An 18,032-nucleotide genomic window follows, 5' to 3' on the forward strand; every position below is an offset into this window, starting at 1 on the left:
CTTTGCCTGAAATTCAGGTCAGAGAAAATATTTTACTAAATTCGATGTAGGCAGAAGGTATATGCATGTTACTAATGTAAAAACACGGGGATTTTGTTATTATCAGAGGAAAATGCGATGACTCAAACACAATATCCAGGATATGGGTATTGTAACCATTTTTGCTTTTATTTTTGCAAAGGTAATTTCCAACAGATTTTTGGTCAAACTTTGGCATGATGTGCTCCAAGAATGACAATTAGCTCCCTAATCTAAAGTTCCATAAATAGACTTCAAAAAATGAACACACAAACAAAATGCCATATGTCAGAAATGGATATCATAATGGAAATTCAGATGGTAGTTTAACTTCCTTAAAGCAGAAAACCAGCAAATATTTGACCTTGCACCAAAAATTCACTTTTTTTCTTGAGAAATACTAAAAATTCACTTTTAAGCTGTGATCATGACCTGATGATTCGTATAACTTCAGGGTTCCTTAGGAATCGCATAAATAGAAATGGAACTTCCTCCAGATCAGAACCTCGGAGCACAAAAGCTATGACATTTGATATACATTTCACTTTTCTTCTGGAAATTAATACATGCTCCATGAGCCGCATTTTCTGTTTATCTGCAAAACAATAATGGAGCCAACACTCCCTAAGTTTCCATGCCAAACAATCCCAGTATAAGTCTCTCTCTCTCTCTCTCTCTCTCTCTCTCTCTCTCTCTCTCTCTCTCTCTGTGTACGTGAGAGTGTGCATGTTTGGTGCATATGTGAGAGAGAGAGAGAGAACCATTGTCTATGATTATGTTATGCAGATGGGGCTGTCTTCACATAAATATAGGTTTTTATATATGGAACCCAATCCATAATCCATTCTTCATGTTGGTGATAAATATTCAGCCAATATAGAATATTGCCAATAAGCAATGTCAAACCAACAAGAATTGAAGTCAACCAGCAGGCCTAAAACATTCTAAGCAAACAATGGGACAGTGCATTCATACATACTGAAAGGTTCATTTATCAAATCTGGTTTGCTATTGATTGGAGGAGTCTAGCATGATGGGTTCAACCTGCAATCAGTTTATTTAATTAGATAAATCATCATTGTTGAACTGGTACTTGCAATAATTTGTTTCCTGTTTGGAATCAATATTACAAATATATGATAGACATGGCCCGTATATTCTTTTGATTGCACAAGCATTTGTCTCCTACTGTTTGGGCTGAACCTGAGGAATATGGAATGAGGATCTTCTTTTTATTTTTTCCCAGGGAGAAAATCAGGATGATCTTACATGCGAAGTCATAGCTAACAAATGAAGCATTAGCTCAATGGAATAGTGCGAACTGAGCAATAGGCAAAAGTTTCTGTTTACGATACCCCTTAAGCATGCTCATTGAACAGTTAAGAAAGAAAACTGGGGGCTAAGTGTAGCCCTAGAACATACCCTTACTCGAAGGAGATTGCTCAAGCCACCATGTAAGAAGCTCCTCACCAACCACATCACCTTCTGCTAAGGCAGTGACATATCCATCTGCCCCAGTGCTCTCCATTTTACCCCTCACAATGAAAACCATTTTCTCAATTGGGCCTCCATCACTTTGAATTTCACATCCCTCTATATACAGCTTTTGCCTTAATCTTTCACAAATTATATCCAAGGTAGTCTCATCCATTGCTGAAAAAATTCGAACCTGCGTGTCCATCAAACCATAAATGCTAAGATAACCACATGAAAAAAATCAACTTTACCCACTTGGTAATCAATCCTCATTTTGGAGGACCTTCGGATAATTCTTTAAAAATGAGAAGGCAAATTTTGGGCATGGAGAATATCAAGAAAGAGTGTATGCATGAAAAGCACCAAAATGTGCTTAGACTGTAAAAAGAAGAGTAGATGAGCGCTAAAGCATGCCAATCATAGAGTAATACCATATTCCAAAGACTACCTAGAAAAAATACAATGCATAGATTTCAAAGCTACAAAACTCCAGTATATCTTAAAACACATGTTGTGATTACATGTGGTGTTCAGAAATGTTGCAGCAGCAACTAGATAGAGAGGCATTTCAAAGAGTTAGGCACCCCACAACATATCTCTATCATATAAAATGGCATCTGAGCAACATGCAGATTATTCCTCTCCCCCCCCCTCCCCCCCCCCCCCCAACGAAAAAAGCCCATGACACGCTAAATTTTTTAGGGAATGGATCACGCCCAGGACAAGATCAACTAGGTAATCAACTGGAGAAGACCATCGAAGCTTTCCTCAAAGCTGATGCTAAAACTAGGTTCATAGTAAGTGGTAAGGGTAAGAGGGAAGTCTCTAACCTCGCATTTGGAGTTCGCCACAACCTGGTGGATCCCTCCTCTTCTTCTTCCCCTCCTGACGGCCCAACGTTTTTGACTCGGGTGCTTCCCAGGCGCTCCCCCCTAGACGTGCCCCTCCCTCCTTCCGTCACAATTGCATGGTCTAACCTGAAACATCCAGGGCTTGGGTAACCCTGACAAACACAATGCCATACGAGCCTTTTGCCAAAAACACCCACCAGCTATCCTTGCCATAGTGTAAACTAAGCAGCCCAGTCTCACCCTTTGTCTCATCAGGCAGGTATTGGGTTCCAGACCATGCCAGCGGGTTGCTTGGGAGGGTCATGGAGCCTCTGGAGGCATCTGGTGGTTTGGGACCCATTCTTCCATGCACTCTCTTCTGCCCCGGTAGCCTCCTTTCGGTCACAATTTCCCTCAGTAGGGCATCCAACGGCCTACCCTGGTAATTTACAGTGGTCTATGGCCCAATTTCAGCAGGTCCCAGAGACCAATTCCGGGCAGAGCTCGATGGGGTCGCATCCTTGCCCCTCTCCTCTTGGTGTATCTGTGGCAACTTCAATGTCACCAGGTGGTCTTTTGAGCGCAACGCCCACCTTAGAGTCACAAAGCATGCTTGATTTCTCAGACTTCGTATCCAGGAACAACCTCATTGACATTCTCATCCAAGGAGATGGCTACACTTGCTCCAACAACTCCTTCAACCCTTCCCTCTCTAAACTGGACTGATCAGTAGTCTTGATTGGGATTGCTTCATTTCCTGGTTCCCATGCCTTAGCCCTCCCTAGACCATGCTTGACCATAGGCTGTAACACCCAGCCTGTAACCTCGGGGCCTAACCCTTCCTTTTTGGAATATCTTATGTTGAAGAGCCCTATATCCACTCCCTCATCCCCTCATGGTGGGATTCTTTCTCGCGCAGGTTCCTTGGGCTGGTTTCCAACTTCAACGCAAACTTCAAGTTCTCAAAAATTCCCTCAAGAGCGAGCCATCAACTTCCCGGCAATGTGCAGGCCCAGAAAGAGACCCTGATTCAAAATATCCCCAACTGGGACCTCATCGATGAAAGTAGACCTTTGACCATTGAAGAGAGACACCTAATATGTCAAGCAAAATTTGACTACCAGCTGCTCCTCAATTGAGATCTTCTAGTACCAATCTTCCAGAATTAAGTAGCTCAAATTTGGTGACCATAACACAACTTTCTTCTACAAGATCATCAATTGCAGAAGGCGGGATAACACCATCTCCCAATATAAAGATTGGTGAACAAATTCGAGACCAACCCCTCTAGTGGAAAATGCCATAATTGATTTTTTCAAGCTGCTTTTCTCGGCTCCTCGGGGCCCAGGAAGGCAGACTTATCCTTCCACACTATTCCTCTTGGCAAAGCAGCCTAGCTTGAGCACCCCTTTTCCGAGGAGGAGATCCTTAATGTTGTCAAAGACCTCAGCCAGGATCAGGCCCGATGCTGATCCAGTGGCCCTCTTCAAAACATTATGGGTTTCCTTTCGTCCTGACAGAGACTCTCTATTTGAGGAATTCCACACTAGAATTGTAATCCACAAGGCCATGAAAGCCACTTTCATTGCCTTGGTTCCCGAATAGAGGGGGCGAAGAGCTCAATGACTCCAGACCCATTACTTTGATCAACAGCTCCTACAAAATTCTTTCCAAGGTCCTCACCTTTTGCTTGATAGAGGTGCTAAGTAGGGTTATTTCCCAGACCCAAGGGACATTCATAAAGGGCCGCCAGATCCTTGATGGTGCCGTAGAGGCCCACAATACATTCACTCTTGACACTCGGTTAATATTTCAGGAGTGGTCATTAAAATAGATTGGGAAAAGGCCTACAACCACGTGGATTGGACAATCTTAGGCATAGAATGGGTTTCTGAGATCATTGGAGGGTCTGGATCTGTGGATGTATATCAAACCCCTACTTCTCTATATCCTCATCACTAATTCACCCAAAGGGTTCTTTCCCTCCTCATAGGCCTTAGACAAGGAGATCCCCTCTCCCCCTTCCTTTTCGCTGTTGTTGCCAAGGTCTTTAGCAGCTCCATTGATAGGATGTATCAATCTGGCCTCCTAGAGGGATTAAAAATCAGGAACAACGGCCCGACCTATGACACCTTCCTTTTTTGTGGATCAAACACCCAGCAGGTCGAAATGTTTTGTGGAGCAAACTCCCTTCTCCTATTCCTCAAATGTTTTGAAATGGCAATTAGTTTTAGGGTAAATATGGCTAAATCGAAAATGACAGGTCTGTATATTGAAGCCCAAGTTCTCGGTCGCCTCGCCGATCGGTGGGGGTGCAAAGTTCAGAATCTGCCCTCCACCTATTTAGGCCTGCCATTATGCCATGGAAAGCCCAAAAAGGCAGTGGTACCACATAATCAACAAATTTGAAAGATGGCTGGATGGAAAGGCAGATTCCTCTCCTTTATAGGAAGAATAAATCTCATAAAGGCCACTCTCTCCAACATCCCAATTTTCCAGATGTCCTTGTTCCACATGCCCTCTTCGATGGTGACTCATCTAGAACAGCTCATGATAAACTTCCTATGGTCAAGCAAAGGGAAAACCAGAAAGTACCTCCTAATCTTATGGGAAAGTGTGTGTTGGTCTTGGAATGAGCAGCATCAAGATGAATAACTTGGCCCTCCTGGGCAAGTGGTGGCGGCGTTTACATACCCAAGAAAACCATCTTTGGCTTCAAGTCCTTCGCTACAAGTATCGTTCCCATTCTTCAAGCTCCATCCCTTGGTGTCAGGCCAATAGTATATCAACTAGTACTTCGAGATCCCTCACTTGCTGCTTCAACACCTTCAAAGCTAACATTCGGTTTAACCTACAGGAGAGTAACAGGGTAGGACAATGGAATTGGAAACACCCCATTGAAGGACCTTTTCCCTGAGTTGTTACTCCCAGATAGAAACAGTGAGGCCACAGCGGCCGACCACTTTGAACCTTTGGGAACCTCTAGACCATGGAATCCCACCTTTTGCCAGCCTTTACACAACCATGAATTTCACAAATTATGGGCTCTCTTCTCTACTTCTGTAAGTTTTCCTCCCTTCCAACGGCAAGGACCAGGTCATCTGGTCCCTAGCCAGCTCAAGCATTTTCTCGGTCTCCCCTCTTTCTACTATGAAATCCTCATGCCACCACCCTTCCCAGCCCATCCATCATCCATTGCTGCTAAGGCCTGGTTTCCCTTCATTCACAGTGTACCAGCTTCAAGAAAGGGGATGACCTATACCCAACAGATCCGTGATGTGCATGATGGACGCTGAAACCAATGCCATCTATTCCTTCACTGCGAGATGGTGAAGACTCTGTGGGGAGGGCATTCTTCTCTTTAATTGGTCATGGGTGACTCCGAGATCGGTCTACACCTCTTATCCTCGCTTCACCCACTTCCCTTGTCGAAGTTGGGCATCCTACTTTGGCAGGCCACTGTAGCGGCCACATTATGGGTAATTTGAACAGAGAGAAACAATAGAACTTTCCGGGGTGAGAAGGCCCCTGTTGAAGCCTTAATCGAGATGATTAGAACACTGGTCATTTGTTGGGCTAGGAATCAACAACAATTCAGGCACTTTGGACTCAGGGACTTTCTACAAAATTGGCAGACCTTATTGTTCTTAAGGCCTACCTGTATGCCTTGAGGCCCCCTTTGGAGACCACCTGAACCTGGCCAATCTAAACTTAACTTCCACGGCTGATCCCTCAACAATCCAGGGCCAACAGGAATAGGGGGCATCATAAGAGATAAGGATGGCTGCACAGGCTCTTGCACTCCTTGAAGGTCTTAGAGAAATTTCAATCCTACTTGGAGCCCAATTTTGGTAATTGAGGGGCAGTCCAAAAAGGTCATAGCTTGGGCCTCACTCACCTCCGCCTGTCCATGGAGACTAAAACATGTTTTTGACAAGATGTTCTATATTTGCAAGCATAGACACATCTTATCGAGGCATACATGGCCCAAGGCCAACACTACAGTCGACGCCCTTGCTTTAGCAAGAGCATCTCAAGACCAATGTCAGGGAACTTTTTTGGCACCTTCTTGAGCTTTGGTTTCCTTGTATTTTTGTATCCATGGCCTACCCAGTAAAATGGATGTATAGCATTTTTCGAGATACCGCTCTTCCTTTGTATAAAGCATCCCTCTATGAGGGTTTTGCACAGAGCACCCAGGCTGTGGGCTGCCTATTTTTGTACCATGTATGCTCTCTTTCAACAAAATTAACAGTTTAAAAAAAATAAAAAAAATTCTAGTTGTTCCACAATATCACAAAGGGGATGCTGCTCTCAATGTCGATAAGGTCAAGCAGTTCACATCTGAAACTCATCAGCTTTGCTCACAACATTCATAGTGTTGTATCTCATATGCAGGGTACCAACCATTGAAGAAATTACTTCCTCGGACTCATCTCTCAATCTCGTATCATCCATTATTGTTGGTTGGGCTACTTGCTCAGCCTTCTATAACCAGCTGCTCCATCTTAATCAGATTGGCCTTCATCTCTTAGAATCATTAAGTCCACCAATTCCAATCCCCTCAGCTTCTGCCAAAATTATAAGGATGTGCTGTCTATTTTGTGCATGCTACCAATAGGTGTCATTTAGATTGCTTGCATCACCAAGCATGTAAAGGTGGATTGCGACCTCATTTGGGAGCAATGAACTCATTCATAATGAGAAAGGCTGACTAACAAACTCATGGATAAATCACTCTCCCAAATGTGACTTCTAAGAATCAGTACCTAGTTAAAAAGACTTGTTGACAAGAGCAGTACCTAGTTAGAAAGACTAATGTCTTTGGAATGGAGGGTGAAACGGGGTAAAATAAAAGATAAATGAAACTATGAAGTTTCAATATCTCTGATCCTAGGCACGATAAATCGCTTTCTCAAGACAAAATTTGCCCCTTATTGATAAATATCAGTGTGCACTTAAGTTCTACCAGGTAAATTTGTTCTTAGGATACATGAGAGCAGAGGATTGAGGAAACTATCTTGCCCATAAAAATGCACAAGTATTGCAAGATCTAGGGCACAAAATTGCCACTTTCTAAAGAGAAAAAATACTTTGGAAAGAAGAAAACCACATAAGTTAATGTATGTTAAAATGGAAAAACAAGTTCCCACATATAGAGAGATAGAGTACCTTTTCACTTTCTATGCATGACTGATCAAGCACCCCTAAGTCAAGACTTGCATCTCACAAAATCTCAGCCATCAGAACAGCGCATCTACTATGGTGATGTGCAACAAGATATCCTACAGTCACAAGGTGACCCTTCAGGTTCTGGGAAACCAACCGTCGCAATATTCACGCGTGCGCTGACAATCACACGGTGTCTTTTGGGTTCCGGTAAAGTAAACGTCACACGCTATGTACGCGTCTTCACCATTAAAGCGAAAGTACCAGAGCACCAATCCACCTGAACCACACTTCTTCACCAAAGGGGTATGATTCCTCGGATGCACTAATCCATCCAATGGGAACAATTCAACGGAGTGCACCATTCCACCGGACCCATCCGATGAGGCACAATTCACCGGAGTACACCATCCCACCAGAGCTGCGCAAGTTCATCAAAGGGGCACATTACCAAAAGGTCTCTATAGTTCCAATAGTCTACTGGTGGTTATGCCTATCGCAACAAAAGGATAAATGAGCCACGAGCCCGACCCGCACACGTACTCAAGCGAGCGATGCCTAATGTGCCGATGCAAGTATGCAAAGTACAAAATGTGACATCAAGTGCCCTTGCAAGTGCGTGTGGTGGTGCACTATTGCATTCACACATTGCGTTTGCTCTGCTTAGGCCTTCTCTCCCTTTGGTTATTAGAGCACAAATGAAAAGGATACCAACATAGAGAACAAAACACCATTTCTAAGGCTGTACACATTCCAAAATACCATTTCTGAGGCTGTAAACATTCCAAAATACTATGGAACAAAAGGTTTGTTATTTTGAAATACTATAAGGTACTTTTTCAAAGCAAAAATACAAGGTTCCACCACATAATTTTGAAAGGGAATGTGTTTTGGGGTATGTGGCCTTTAAATCCCGTGAGAGCATGTAAAGTGGATATGACATTTCAGTAGGAGTGTAACTGACCAAGGGTTAGGCGGTCTATGGCCTTGATCATGTCTATAACCTTTTCTCTGGGCACATGCAACCATAGATGCCTTTTCATAGGTTCATCCATTTTTGAGATCGGAGAGATGCTCAGGAATGAGTTTGTAGGCCAGGTGAGAGCGAGGGTTAAATCCTCAACAAACTTTCGCACGGCATGTACACATGACAGCCTCATACTGGGAAGCAACCTTGCAAATGAATCCGTGTACATGTGCACAAAGAGAGTCCCCCTTACATTATAACAATATGAAATGTGTCTTGCTCTTAAGGGGGTAACTTGTAGTCCACATTTTGGGACTATGGTTGTATTATTTATTGCCCAGCTTTGACAAACCAAGCATTAGCCCCAATCATGAACACCTGGATTAGATTGAGGGTCATGAGTTTGTTAGGTTGGTTTGAGAATAGTCGAGGGACCAAGATTACTGGGTTGGGTGGAGTGCTCGTACAAAGAGAGTCCCCCTTACATTATAATGATATGAAATGTGTCTTGCACTTAAGGGGGGAACCTGTAAACCAAATTTCGGGACTGTGGTTGCACTATTTATTGCCCAGCTTTGACAAACCAATCATAGGCCCCAATCATGAACCCCTATATGAGATTGAGGGTCATGAGTTTGTTAGGTTGGTTTGAGAATATAGTCGAGGGACCACGATTACTGGGTTGGGTGGAGTGCCCTAATAATCACTTCTCTTGACCCATTGGTACCAATCTGAATCTAGAAATTTTGTTTCCATCTTTAGAAATGATTTCAGGATTTTTAAAAAAATTTAATGGAATTTTTAAAATCATTTTTAGCAATTAAAAACCCTAATTCATAATTCCAAAAATGCCTAGGGCAAGCATTGTAGGACCCATATGGGGAGCTAAGGGCCCAGCCCCACACATGGGAGAACCACATGGGTGTGGAATGTGGGGCCTATAAGGTCCACACGTCCTAGTCGAGTGAGGATGCCCATGTCTTTTCGTTTTTTGTTAAGGATAAAGTTGTCTTTTAATAAAGATATTTTATTAAAGAAGGAAACCCTACAAAATCTTTGAAAAGATTTAGAGTCCATATTTTGTGGGAGTGGAGAATATTTTATATTTTAATATATGCTTTTCGAAAATATTCTTTCAATCTTCTAATTTTGACCAAAACGTTTTTTACTTGAATTCCTACTATCTTATTTGAGAAAAAAGGAAGTTCTAGTCAAAATAGGCTTTTGATTGGTCTTTTCCTAGGTTGAAAAGAAGTGGATGTAGGTCAATGATTCCGGGGATAAGGTTTCTAGATTCTTTCTTAAATCAGAATGTTTAATTCATGGGATGGATGGCTCAGATTTGTTTCCCTCTCACCTCACAGATTACTTAGGAGTCGTATTATGAAGATGAATTCTAGATTGGATAGACATACCTAGACCTACCTGGAGGCTATAAATAGATGGTCGACCCCCTCACTCTCACCATAAAAAAATGCCTAGCATCTCTCTCTCCTCTCTTATCCATGCCTCTCTCACTCTGCCCCTCTCTCCTCTCCTCTCCTCTCTTGTCCCATAAGAGGTGGCACGCACCACCTTAGAGAGCTTGGGGTGGCACGCCACCCACAAGGGTCACAGAGGGGCACATCCAGCCCACTATGGCAATAGGGAGGTGCCACTAAGGTGGCATGCCCTAAGAGTCTAAAAAGGGTCTAGAAAAACCCTACACGGGTCATAACGGGGCAGGTCCAGCCTGCATTGGAAATAAGGAGGTGGCAAGCCCTAAGCGTCTAAAAAGGCTAGAAAAACCCTAATTTGTTTTATGATCTATTAAACCCTAGATTTGGAAAGGTATTTGCTAAAAGAGCTTCCCATATCAGAGGATCCAGCAGGCTAGTAGGATCAAAGTGTGTCGTCATCAGTCAGGTAAGCATGTGTGGGGTGTACCAAGTCCTAAGTAGGTGACCCCAGGCAAACTTAAGTAAGTCACCCAACTGTTTTAAATTTAATTTTTACTCGTATTTATTCAATTTATTGCAATTTTCAGGAACATTATTTGCATTAAAATTTACAGTTAAAGCTTGTTTTCAGTCCTGGATTGAGTCATATTTATTTGGAAGTAAAAAGAGAAGATCCTAGTTGTATTTAGAGTTTAATTTCTTGTTTACAACATTGTTTTGTGACACTTGTAATTGAAATTCAGATATATAAATAAAAGAAAAAGAGAAAAAAATTTATTTTTATTGTCTGAAATTTTACATGCCACTCCTTCAAGGTGAAGAAGGAAATTATTATCTTGTGGTAGTCATTATGTTGTATCATAGTGTTGCATATCATTTATTGTATCTTACATATGGTTTATTCTTTTATGCCCTCTTTAGATGTCCAAGGGAACTTAGTTCTATCCTATATGCCTACCCAAAGAGTCATGCAAACAAAGTTTTAATCATAGAAGTTACTCTTCAAGCTTTGGAGCTCCATTTTGGAAACTTTTTTGTATTTATTATCTTCATCTATATCACTTTTGCGAACTCTAAACACTTTTGCGAACTCTAAAAAAGGCAATGCTCATGGTCTGTGGTCCTTACCATGAGAGTAAATGGAACAAACTAGCATATACGATAATTAACTAGTCGTTTATGAAGGAAACAAACCTTAATTTTACAAGTACAATAAATATAAAGGACGCCACATGAGGTTTGATATCTTACCTTCTGGATAACTTCAAAAAGATGACGCCGTATGTCTCTTTGTAGATCCTCCGGTAGATTCTCAAGAAGATGGTCTTCCTTTACACCACGTGTTGCTGCCCAATTAAACCTTTCCGATTGTCGCACACGCCTAAGACTCCCAAATTGGTAAGTATCAATTGAGCTGACTTTAGGAGTTTGACACCAAACTATACACACAATTTTTTCCTATACGACCAAACTATATACAAGCATGTCTTTTCCATTGATAGTTAACCCTTTTTGTTAGTTTAATATACTTCTTGAGCGATACAGTATCATAAAATAAATATCTACCACCTAACCAAATCAAAGAAAGAAAAATATGTAACTGCCATATGGAACAATGCAATTATGAAACATCATGTCCTTTCCATATTCTTTAATGTATTTCCCCCATACAAGCATTGAACCTAACATACGACTAATAGTTGAAATGAGAACCATAATACCGATTACAACCTCAACCTAGTTAAATAAGGCAACTAGTTAAAAGGCTTTGGTCAGATTCTATAACCCTTAAATAGGAAACTAGTTAAAAGCAAGGCAATAGAAAATTTATTTTTGCATGTTCTAACTTCTAAGAAGTTATATATCAGAAGTTTACTGAATATAATTTTGAATTGAAGGACACAAAAATATTTTCGAAGACCAAGGGATTGCAATCATCTTTGGATCTAACAAAAGCTTTAGACTATAATTTACATTATGATTTATATCTACAAAGGGTTGGTATTCGATGCTGTGGACAGTTAGAAGGGCACAAGCACCTTTTAATGGTTCATATTGAACCTAGCCTCATCCAAGGGCCAAACTTTGTTTTTTATTTTTAATTTTAATTCAACAATTATGATTATCTGAAATTTAGGTTTTAGCTTCATTTTTATAAGGAGAATCCAATAAAAATAATAAAAATATTTTGAAGAAAAAATATTGAAAAAAATATATTTAGGGGTATTTTGATCATATTTTATTTAATTTTTTTTTACTTAGTTTGATTTAGTTTTCTTTATAAAAAGGATGCAGTTTTTTATGAGGACTAGGCATTATGAAAACAAAGTAAAGCCGCATCTCAAATCCTCGTCCAAAACATGATGGCTCTAAAATCAATCCCAATATTGACTATAAAATTTTAAGCTAAAAAATTCTATAGATCCATGAACACTTATTTTTCAGGCGAAATGGACAGTCTAGATAATGTGCTACAATGCACACTATTTTTAGGGTTTGAAATCCAAACTTTTTGTAACAACTATGATGGTTAAAGGATGAGATGGTCGATTTGAAGGTTCCGATACCAAAACTATAATTTTTGGTGATTTTTAAAGCGAGCCTTTACTTAGTTTGATAAGACAGTAGCTCTATCAAAACAATTTCATTATAAAAAATGAACATACATCCCAAATTTTAGATAAATATAATATTTAAGTAAAACATAAAATACAAAATTAGGTTTGACCGTTAGAAATAGCCTTGCACAAGCACCCTTCCAAACGTCCACATAGGGCTGGCAACAGCCGAGCCTGGGCCATGCCAGCCCTAGTCCACATAAGGCCAGCCCAGGCTTGGGCCAAAGAGGCCCTAGCCCAAGGCCGGGCAGGGCCGTATCAAGCCAGGCCATGTAAAATCAAGATAAAAATAAAAAAGAAAACAAAGAAAAAAAGAGTCGGGACAGGCCGGGCTGAACCGGTCTGGCCTTGGCCCATGCTGACTCAGCTCGGCCCTACCCTCGGGCCGCAGTTTCCCGGCCCTACCCTCGGGCCGTAGTTTCCATGCCCTAGCCCGATCCTCGGGACACATTATGTGGCCTCAGCCCTGGTTTTTTAGGGCCGGGCTGACCAGGCCGAGCCAGACCATCCAGCCCATTCAACCCTTACATCAGTCCACATGTTGTGGACGTGATACTTTTCCATCTATAAAATATATGTGGAGATTATGGCCTTATCTGGATGCACATATAAGTGCTGCACAAAGCAGGCTCACACTCATTGGCAGTATGATGCTGAGATTCCAGCATCTGATATATATAGTGTTGTACCAATGTGCCATACTTCTTTTTTTTTTGGGTAATTCAGTGGGGAAGACATGCCCCTACCCGGTTTTTTAAGTAGATTAGGAGTTAAATTTTTGAAGGTGTTAGTGGGGTGGTGTTATTGATAGGAATGGAAACCACAACTTGGTAACTAAGTGTGGGATGCTACCACCACGACCGCAGCCCCTTTCTTCAATGTGCCATACTTTAGAAAAGCCTTTCTGCCTACATCACCACACATTCAGCAACCAAATCCCCCCTCCCAAAAAAACAAAAATTCACAACAAATAAAAAAAAATCTAAAAAAAATGACGCACACATAAAGTATAAATATAAGTCAAGTGGCCAAGGTCCAAAACACATGGTTAGGGCAATTTTTTGAACTGAAATTTTGCACATCATCTTTGATTCACCAATTAGCAAATAAAAAAAAAAAAAAGAGGATCATGAGTTCTTAAACGCCTGTATCTAACCGCCCATCAAATGAATGATCTGCATTCACTATTACAGCATAAATAACTTGGACCATTAATAAGATGCAATTTATTATTTATAATTAATTGTCAAGATGAACAGAGACGAACTGCAAGTTTCAGGGTGAACAACCCCCCACCCCGGCCTCTTCCCCAAAAGGGCTTTTAGCCAATGCTGCGGCACACACACGCACATAATAACACTTTCTAAAGCCTCTATCACATATATATATATATGGAAGCATTTACGCAACGCCCATGGGCAAAAATGAACAGTATTTTCACTCATAGGTTCATCACCATCCGAAAAAATTTCGGGCGACGTGACGGACATGTTAGGTCCGTAACATTCAAAAAAATATGCGGAACCACAACAGATGGTGCACCGTCTGTTCAATGAACCACCACAAACATAGCAAGTCCGTGACGGTGGCAAAACACTGTAGCACTTCGCCTATAGACGTTTCTTAGGTTTTTCCTATATATATATATATGGAAAAGTCTTCCCAACGCCTATAGGCGAAAATGAACAGTAATTTTGCTTACCCTCATCACCGTCCAAAGTTCATCGTACGATCACGATTGTTGGGTAGTATTTTATTTTTCAAATTTTTTTACAAATCGGAATGATTTCTCTTTCATTTAAAAGAAGAGGTTAAAGTAAAATTTGACTTCATTGATAAACCAAGAATTCATGGAATAAATAGTATCAAAAATAAGATTTCTACGAAAGAAAGATTTCCCTTTCATTTAAAAGAAAGGTTAAGTATAAGACTATTGATGAAAAATTGACATCACCACCAATACCAAATAAAATTAATAATTTCAAGCCAATACTTGAAAAAGAAGTTTGTGCAGAAATCCCTAACACTTTTTAGAATAGAAAGCAACACATTGTGGAACTTCCTTATGAACCAGGCTTTAACGAATAGAAAATTCCAACTAAGGCCAGGCCAATACAAATGAATAGCAGACTCTTAGAAATTTGTAAAACTGAAATACAAGAACTTCTTGACAAAAACTAATTAGGAAAAGTTCTTCATCGTGGAGCTGTGCAGCTTTTTATGTAGAAAAAGCTTCGTAGATTGAAAGGGGAGCCCCACGCCTTGTTATAAATTGTAAACCCTTGAATAAGATTTTGAGATGGATTCGCTACCCTATTTCAAATAAAAGGGATCTCCTAGATAGATTAGTCAATGCCTGTATTTTCTCAAAGTTTGATTTAAAATCAGGATATTGGCAAATTCAAATATTGGAAAAAGATAAATATAAAGCAACATTTAATGTTCCCTTCGAACATTACGAATGGAATGTAAGGCCTTTCGGGTTAAAAAATGCCCCTTCAAAATATTATGAATGATATATTTAATCCGTATACTAAGTTCATTATTGTCCATATTGATGATGCCCTCGTATATTCTGATAATATTGACCAACATTGGAAACATTTAAATATATTTTTTAAAGCTATAAAAAATGCCGGTCTAGTTGTTTCTGCTAGAAAAATAAACCTTTTTAAAACAAAAATTAGGTTCCTTGGGCATAATATCTTTCAAGGAAGGATAATTCCTATAGATAGAGCAATTGAATTTTCTTCCAAATTCCGTGACATCATAAAAGATAAAAAAGAATTACAATGATTTTTAGGATGTCTAAATTATATTTCAAATTTTTATAACGATTTAGCATCAGATGCTCAACCTTTATTCTAGAGATTAAAAAACGAATCCTCCAAATTGGACTAATGAGCATAGCATGACAGTTAAAAAATTAAAATAGCCGAAGAGGGATAAAATAAAATTCATAAAGAATAATGGGTAGCATTCATACATAATTTCATTGAGTTATAATAACAGAAACAGAGGTGCAAGATTTAGAGAAGCAAAATAGAGATAGGCACTTGCATGAAAACTCGAAGCAGAGGTGAGTGACAGAAAGCAGACTTGAAGTACTCACAGTAATCACTCAAACATACTACAACAATAACTCAAAAAGCACTTCCTTACAAAGTATTAAAACCCTAGCTATAATATTCAGAAGGAAAATCCCAAAGTTTCTACTTCTGAGGCCTGGTCCTCCTTTTATAGAAGAGGGTAGGGCGGACTTCAAACATTCTTAAGTCCGCATCGACAAGGTAAGATGCATTTTCTTTCAAGTAAAAGTAAAAGGTAGGGTAAAAGCAAATATAAAGGAAAGATTCTTGTCAGCTTTTTACTATAGCAACAGTGTTTTTTGTCAGAAATAATGCTTCTTTTACTGTAGCAATAATGATTGGTGTGTTGACAATCTTTTACTGTCATCTTTGGAACACGTGTCCTGAATGGTGATGGAGTCGTACCGTCCCTGATATTTTGTCTAATTTATTTGGGAAAATAGTCTCATACAATCATCTTCATTTGGAGGATCCCAATATTTGGTTTCTATATCATTTGAGGAAGTTGTTATTTTAACTTCTACTTCTTCTTCCAGGGCAAAAAGATTTTTTCCTGAGCTTGGCTTTTGAAAGAGTGGGGTTTTTCTGCTGCATCAGAGCAATGTAATCGAAAAACCCTATATCTGATTTTGGTGAGGAATACGAAATTGTCTTCATATAGATTTTATCGAGATCTAGAGAATCATTCTTATAATTGTCCCACCATTTAATTGAAATTTGTCTTTGTAGTTCTGGAATATAATCCCACCGGTCTAAATCATCTTCAAAAATTTGGTAGTACCATTTTAAAATCCAGGGAATCTGAGATAAAGCCATGAAATATATGTGATAGTTTCCTTTTAGACTAGCTCTATTCTATTCAGAGAATTTTCTCTGTGATATTTGAAATTTTTCTAGAAGTATCTGGCTTAATGATCCCCATAACAGGAACCAACTTTTAAACCAGTTTGGAAATTTTGCTGGCTCAGTTCTTTTAAACTGCACATACCAGCTGTGTGTATTTTTGGTATTCTGGTAGACAAAGACTTCGGCCTATGCCTTGATATATTCAAAATAATGATAGGATTTGATTTTAAATCTTTGGGTAATTAATGCCCTTGGTTTTAAGGGATTCAGGCCCCAGTCATTATAAGAGATTCTTTTATGTATTTGGAATTTTGAGTATGTTATTTTCGAGTCATTGTTTTTATAGTGGTGTACTATTGACACCGACCCGGTTTCCATTAAAATAGCTTCATACCATTCTCAACATCTTTCTGCCATATTAGGGTGTAGATGATGGCGCAGATATATGACGGCTAATTCAGCAGGGTCTTTTTCCCTGTATTCATTTTCTGTTATGATCAGCGGGATATAAGCTGTATCAAGAAATAGAGTTCTATCAGGGTTTGGACTATTGGACTATTAGAGCTCAAAGGGGAATGTTGGGGAGATATTTGAATCTCTTGAGCTTGCTTTCTTATTAAAGCATTTGGATTTGATGAGGAAGCTAGGGATATTCCTGGGCTAGAACTATTTGTAGCCAGGTGTTTTCCTGGGCTATTATATAATGTCAAGCCTTTTCCTGAGCTAGGGACTATATCCATCGGCTGTATTCTCGGCCGTTGGCTTCTCCTTCCCTCCCTGCAAATATTCTCTAGTCAAAAAGTTAGGAAAATGGTTATTTTTCCCTTGAATATGTTCAATATCAAAATCAAAAGCGGAAAGAATACCTTGCCATCGAGCGAAAATTTGCTTGGCGACAAGATTTTTGACATCCTTTTCTAAAATGTCTTTAGCTGATTTACAATCGTATTGGGAATTTTTTGTTACATCTAGGATTTTTTGTTTAAGTATACCTCCTAATCCTATTTTAGAAGCATCGAATTCTATAATTTTAAAAGCTGTAGGATTGGATAGAGCTAAACAAGGTAATTCTTTGGCCTTATGTTTTAATTTTTTAACTGTCATGGTATGCTCATTAGTCTAATCTGGAGGATTCTTTTTTAGTCTCTGGAATAAAGGTTTAGCATATGAAGCTAAATCTTTATAAAAATTTGAAATATAATTTAGAATCCTAAAAATCTTTGTAATTCTTTTTTATCTTTTATGATGCCAGGGAATCTGGAAGCAAATTCAATTGCTCTATCTATAGGAATTATGATTCCTTGCAAGATATTATGCCCAAGGAACCTAATTTTTGTTTTAAAAATCTTTATTTTTCTAGCAGAAACAACTAGACCGACATTTTTTATAGCTTTAAAAAATATATTTAAATGTTTCCAATGTTGGTCAATATTATCAGAATATACGAGGACATCATCAATATAGACAATAATGAATTTAATATATGGATTAAAAATATCATTCATAATATTCTGAAGGGGCATTTTTTAACCCAAAAGGCACTACATTCCATTCGTAATGCTCGAAGGGAACATTAAATG

General features: G+C 39.5%; 1 protein-coding gene across 10 annotated transcripts in view; it reads right to left on the reverse strand.

Moving 5' to 3' along the window:
* LOC18439299 (putative cyclic nucleotide-gated ion channel 20, chloroplastic) overlaps positions 1-18,032 on the reverse strand; it is a 54,946-nt gene that overhangs the window by 647 nt on the left and 36,267 nt on the right. For all 10 annotated transcript variants that reach the window (XM_088864439.1, XM_088864442.1, XM_011626970.3 and 7 more), the window contains 3 exons: positions 11,151-11,280; positions 1,441-1,687; positions 451-613 (listed from right to left, as the gene is read on the reverse strand). In XM_088864439.1, coding sequence (XP_088720565.1) covers positions 451-613; positions 1,441-1,687; positions 11,151-11,280 — 540 coding nt within the window. The remainder of the gene's footprint in view (positions 1-450; positions 614-1,440; positions 1,688-11,150; positions 11,281-18,032) is intronic.

This window comes from Amborella trichopoda, chromosome 4, assembly GCF_054954075.1.
Source record: "Amborella trichopoda isolate Santa Cruz 75 chromosome 4, AtrichopodaSantaCruz75HAP2 v2.0, whole genome shotgun sequence".
Lineage (NCBI taxonomy): Eukaryota > Viridiplantae > Streptophyta > Magnoliopsida > Amborellales > Amborellaceae > Amborella > Amborella trichopoda.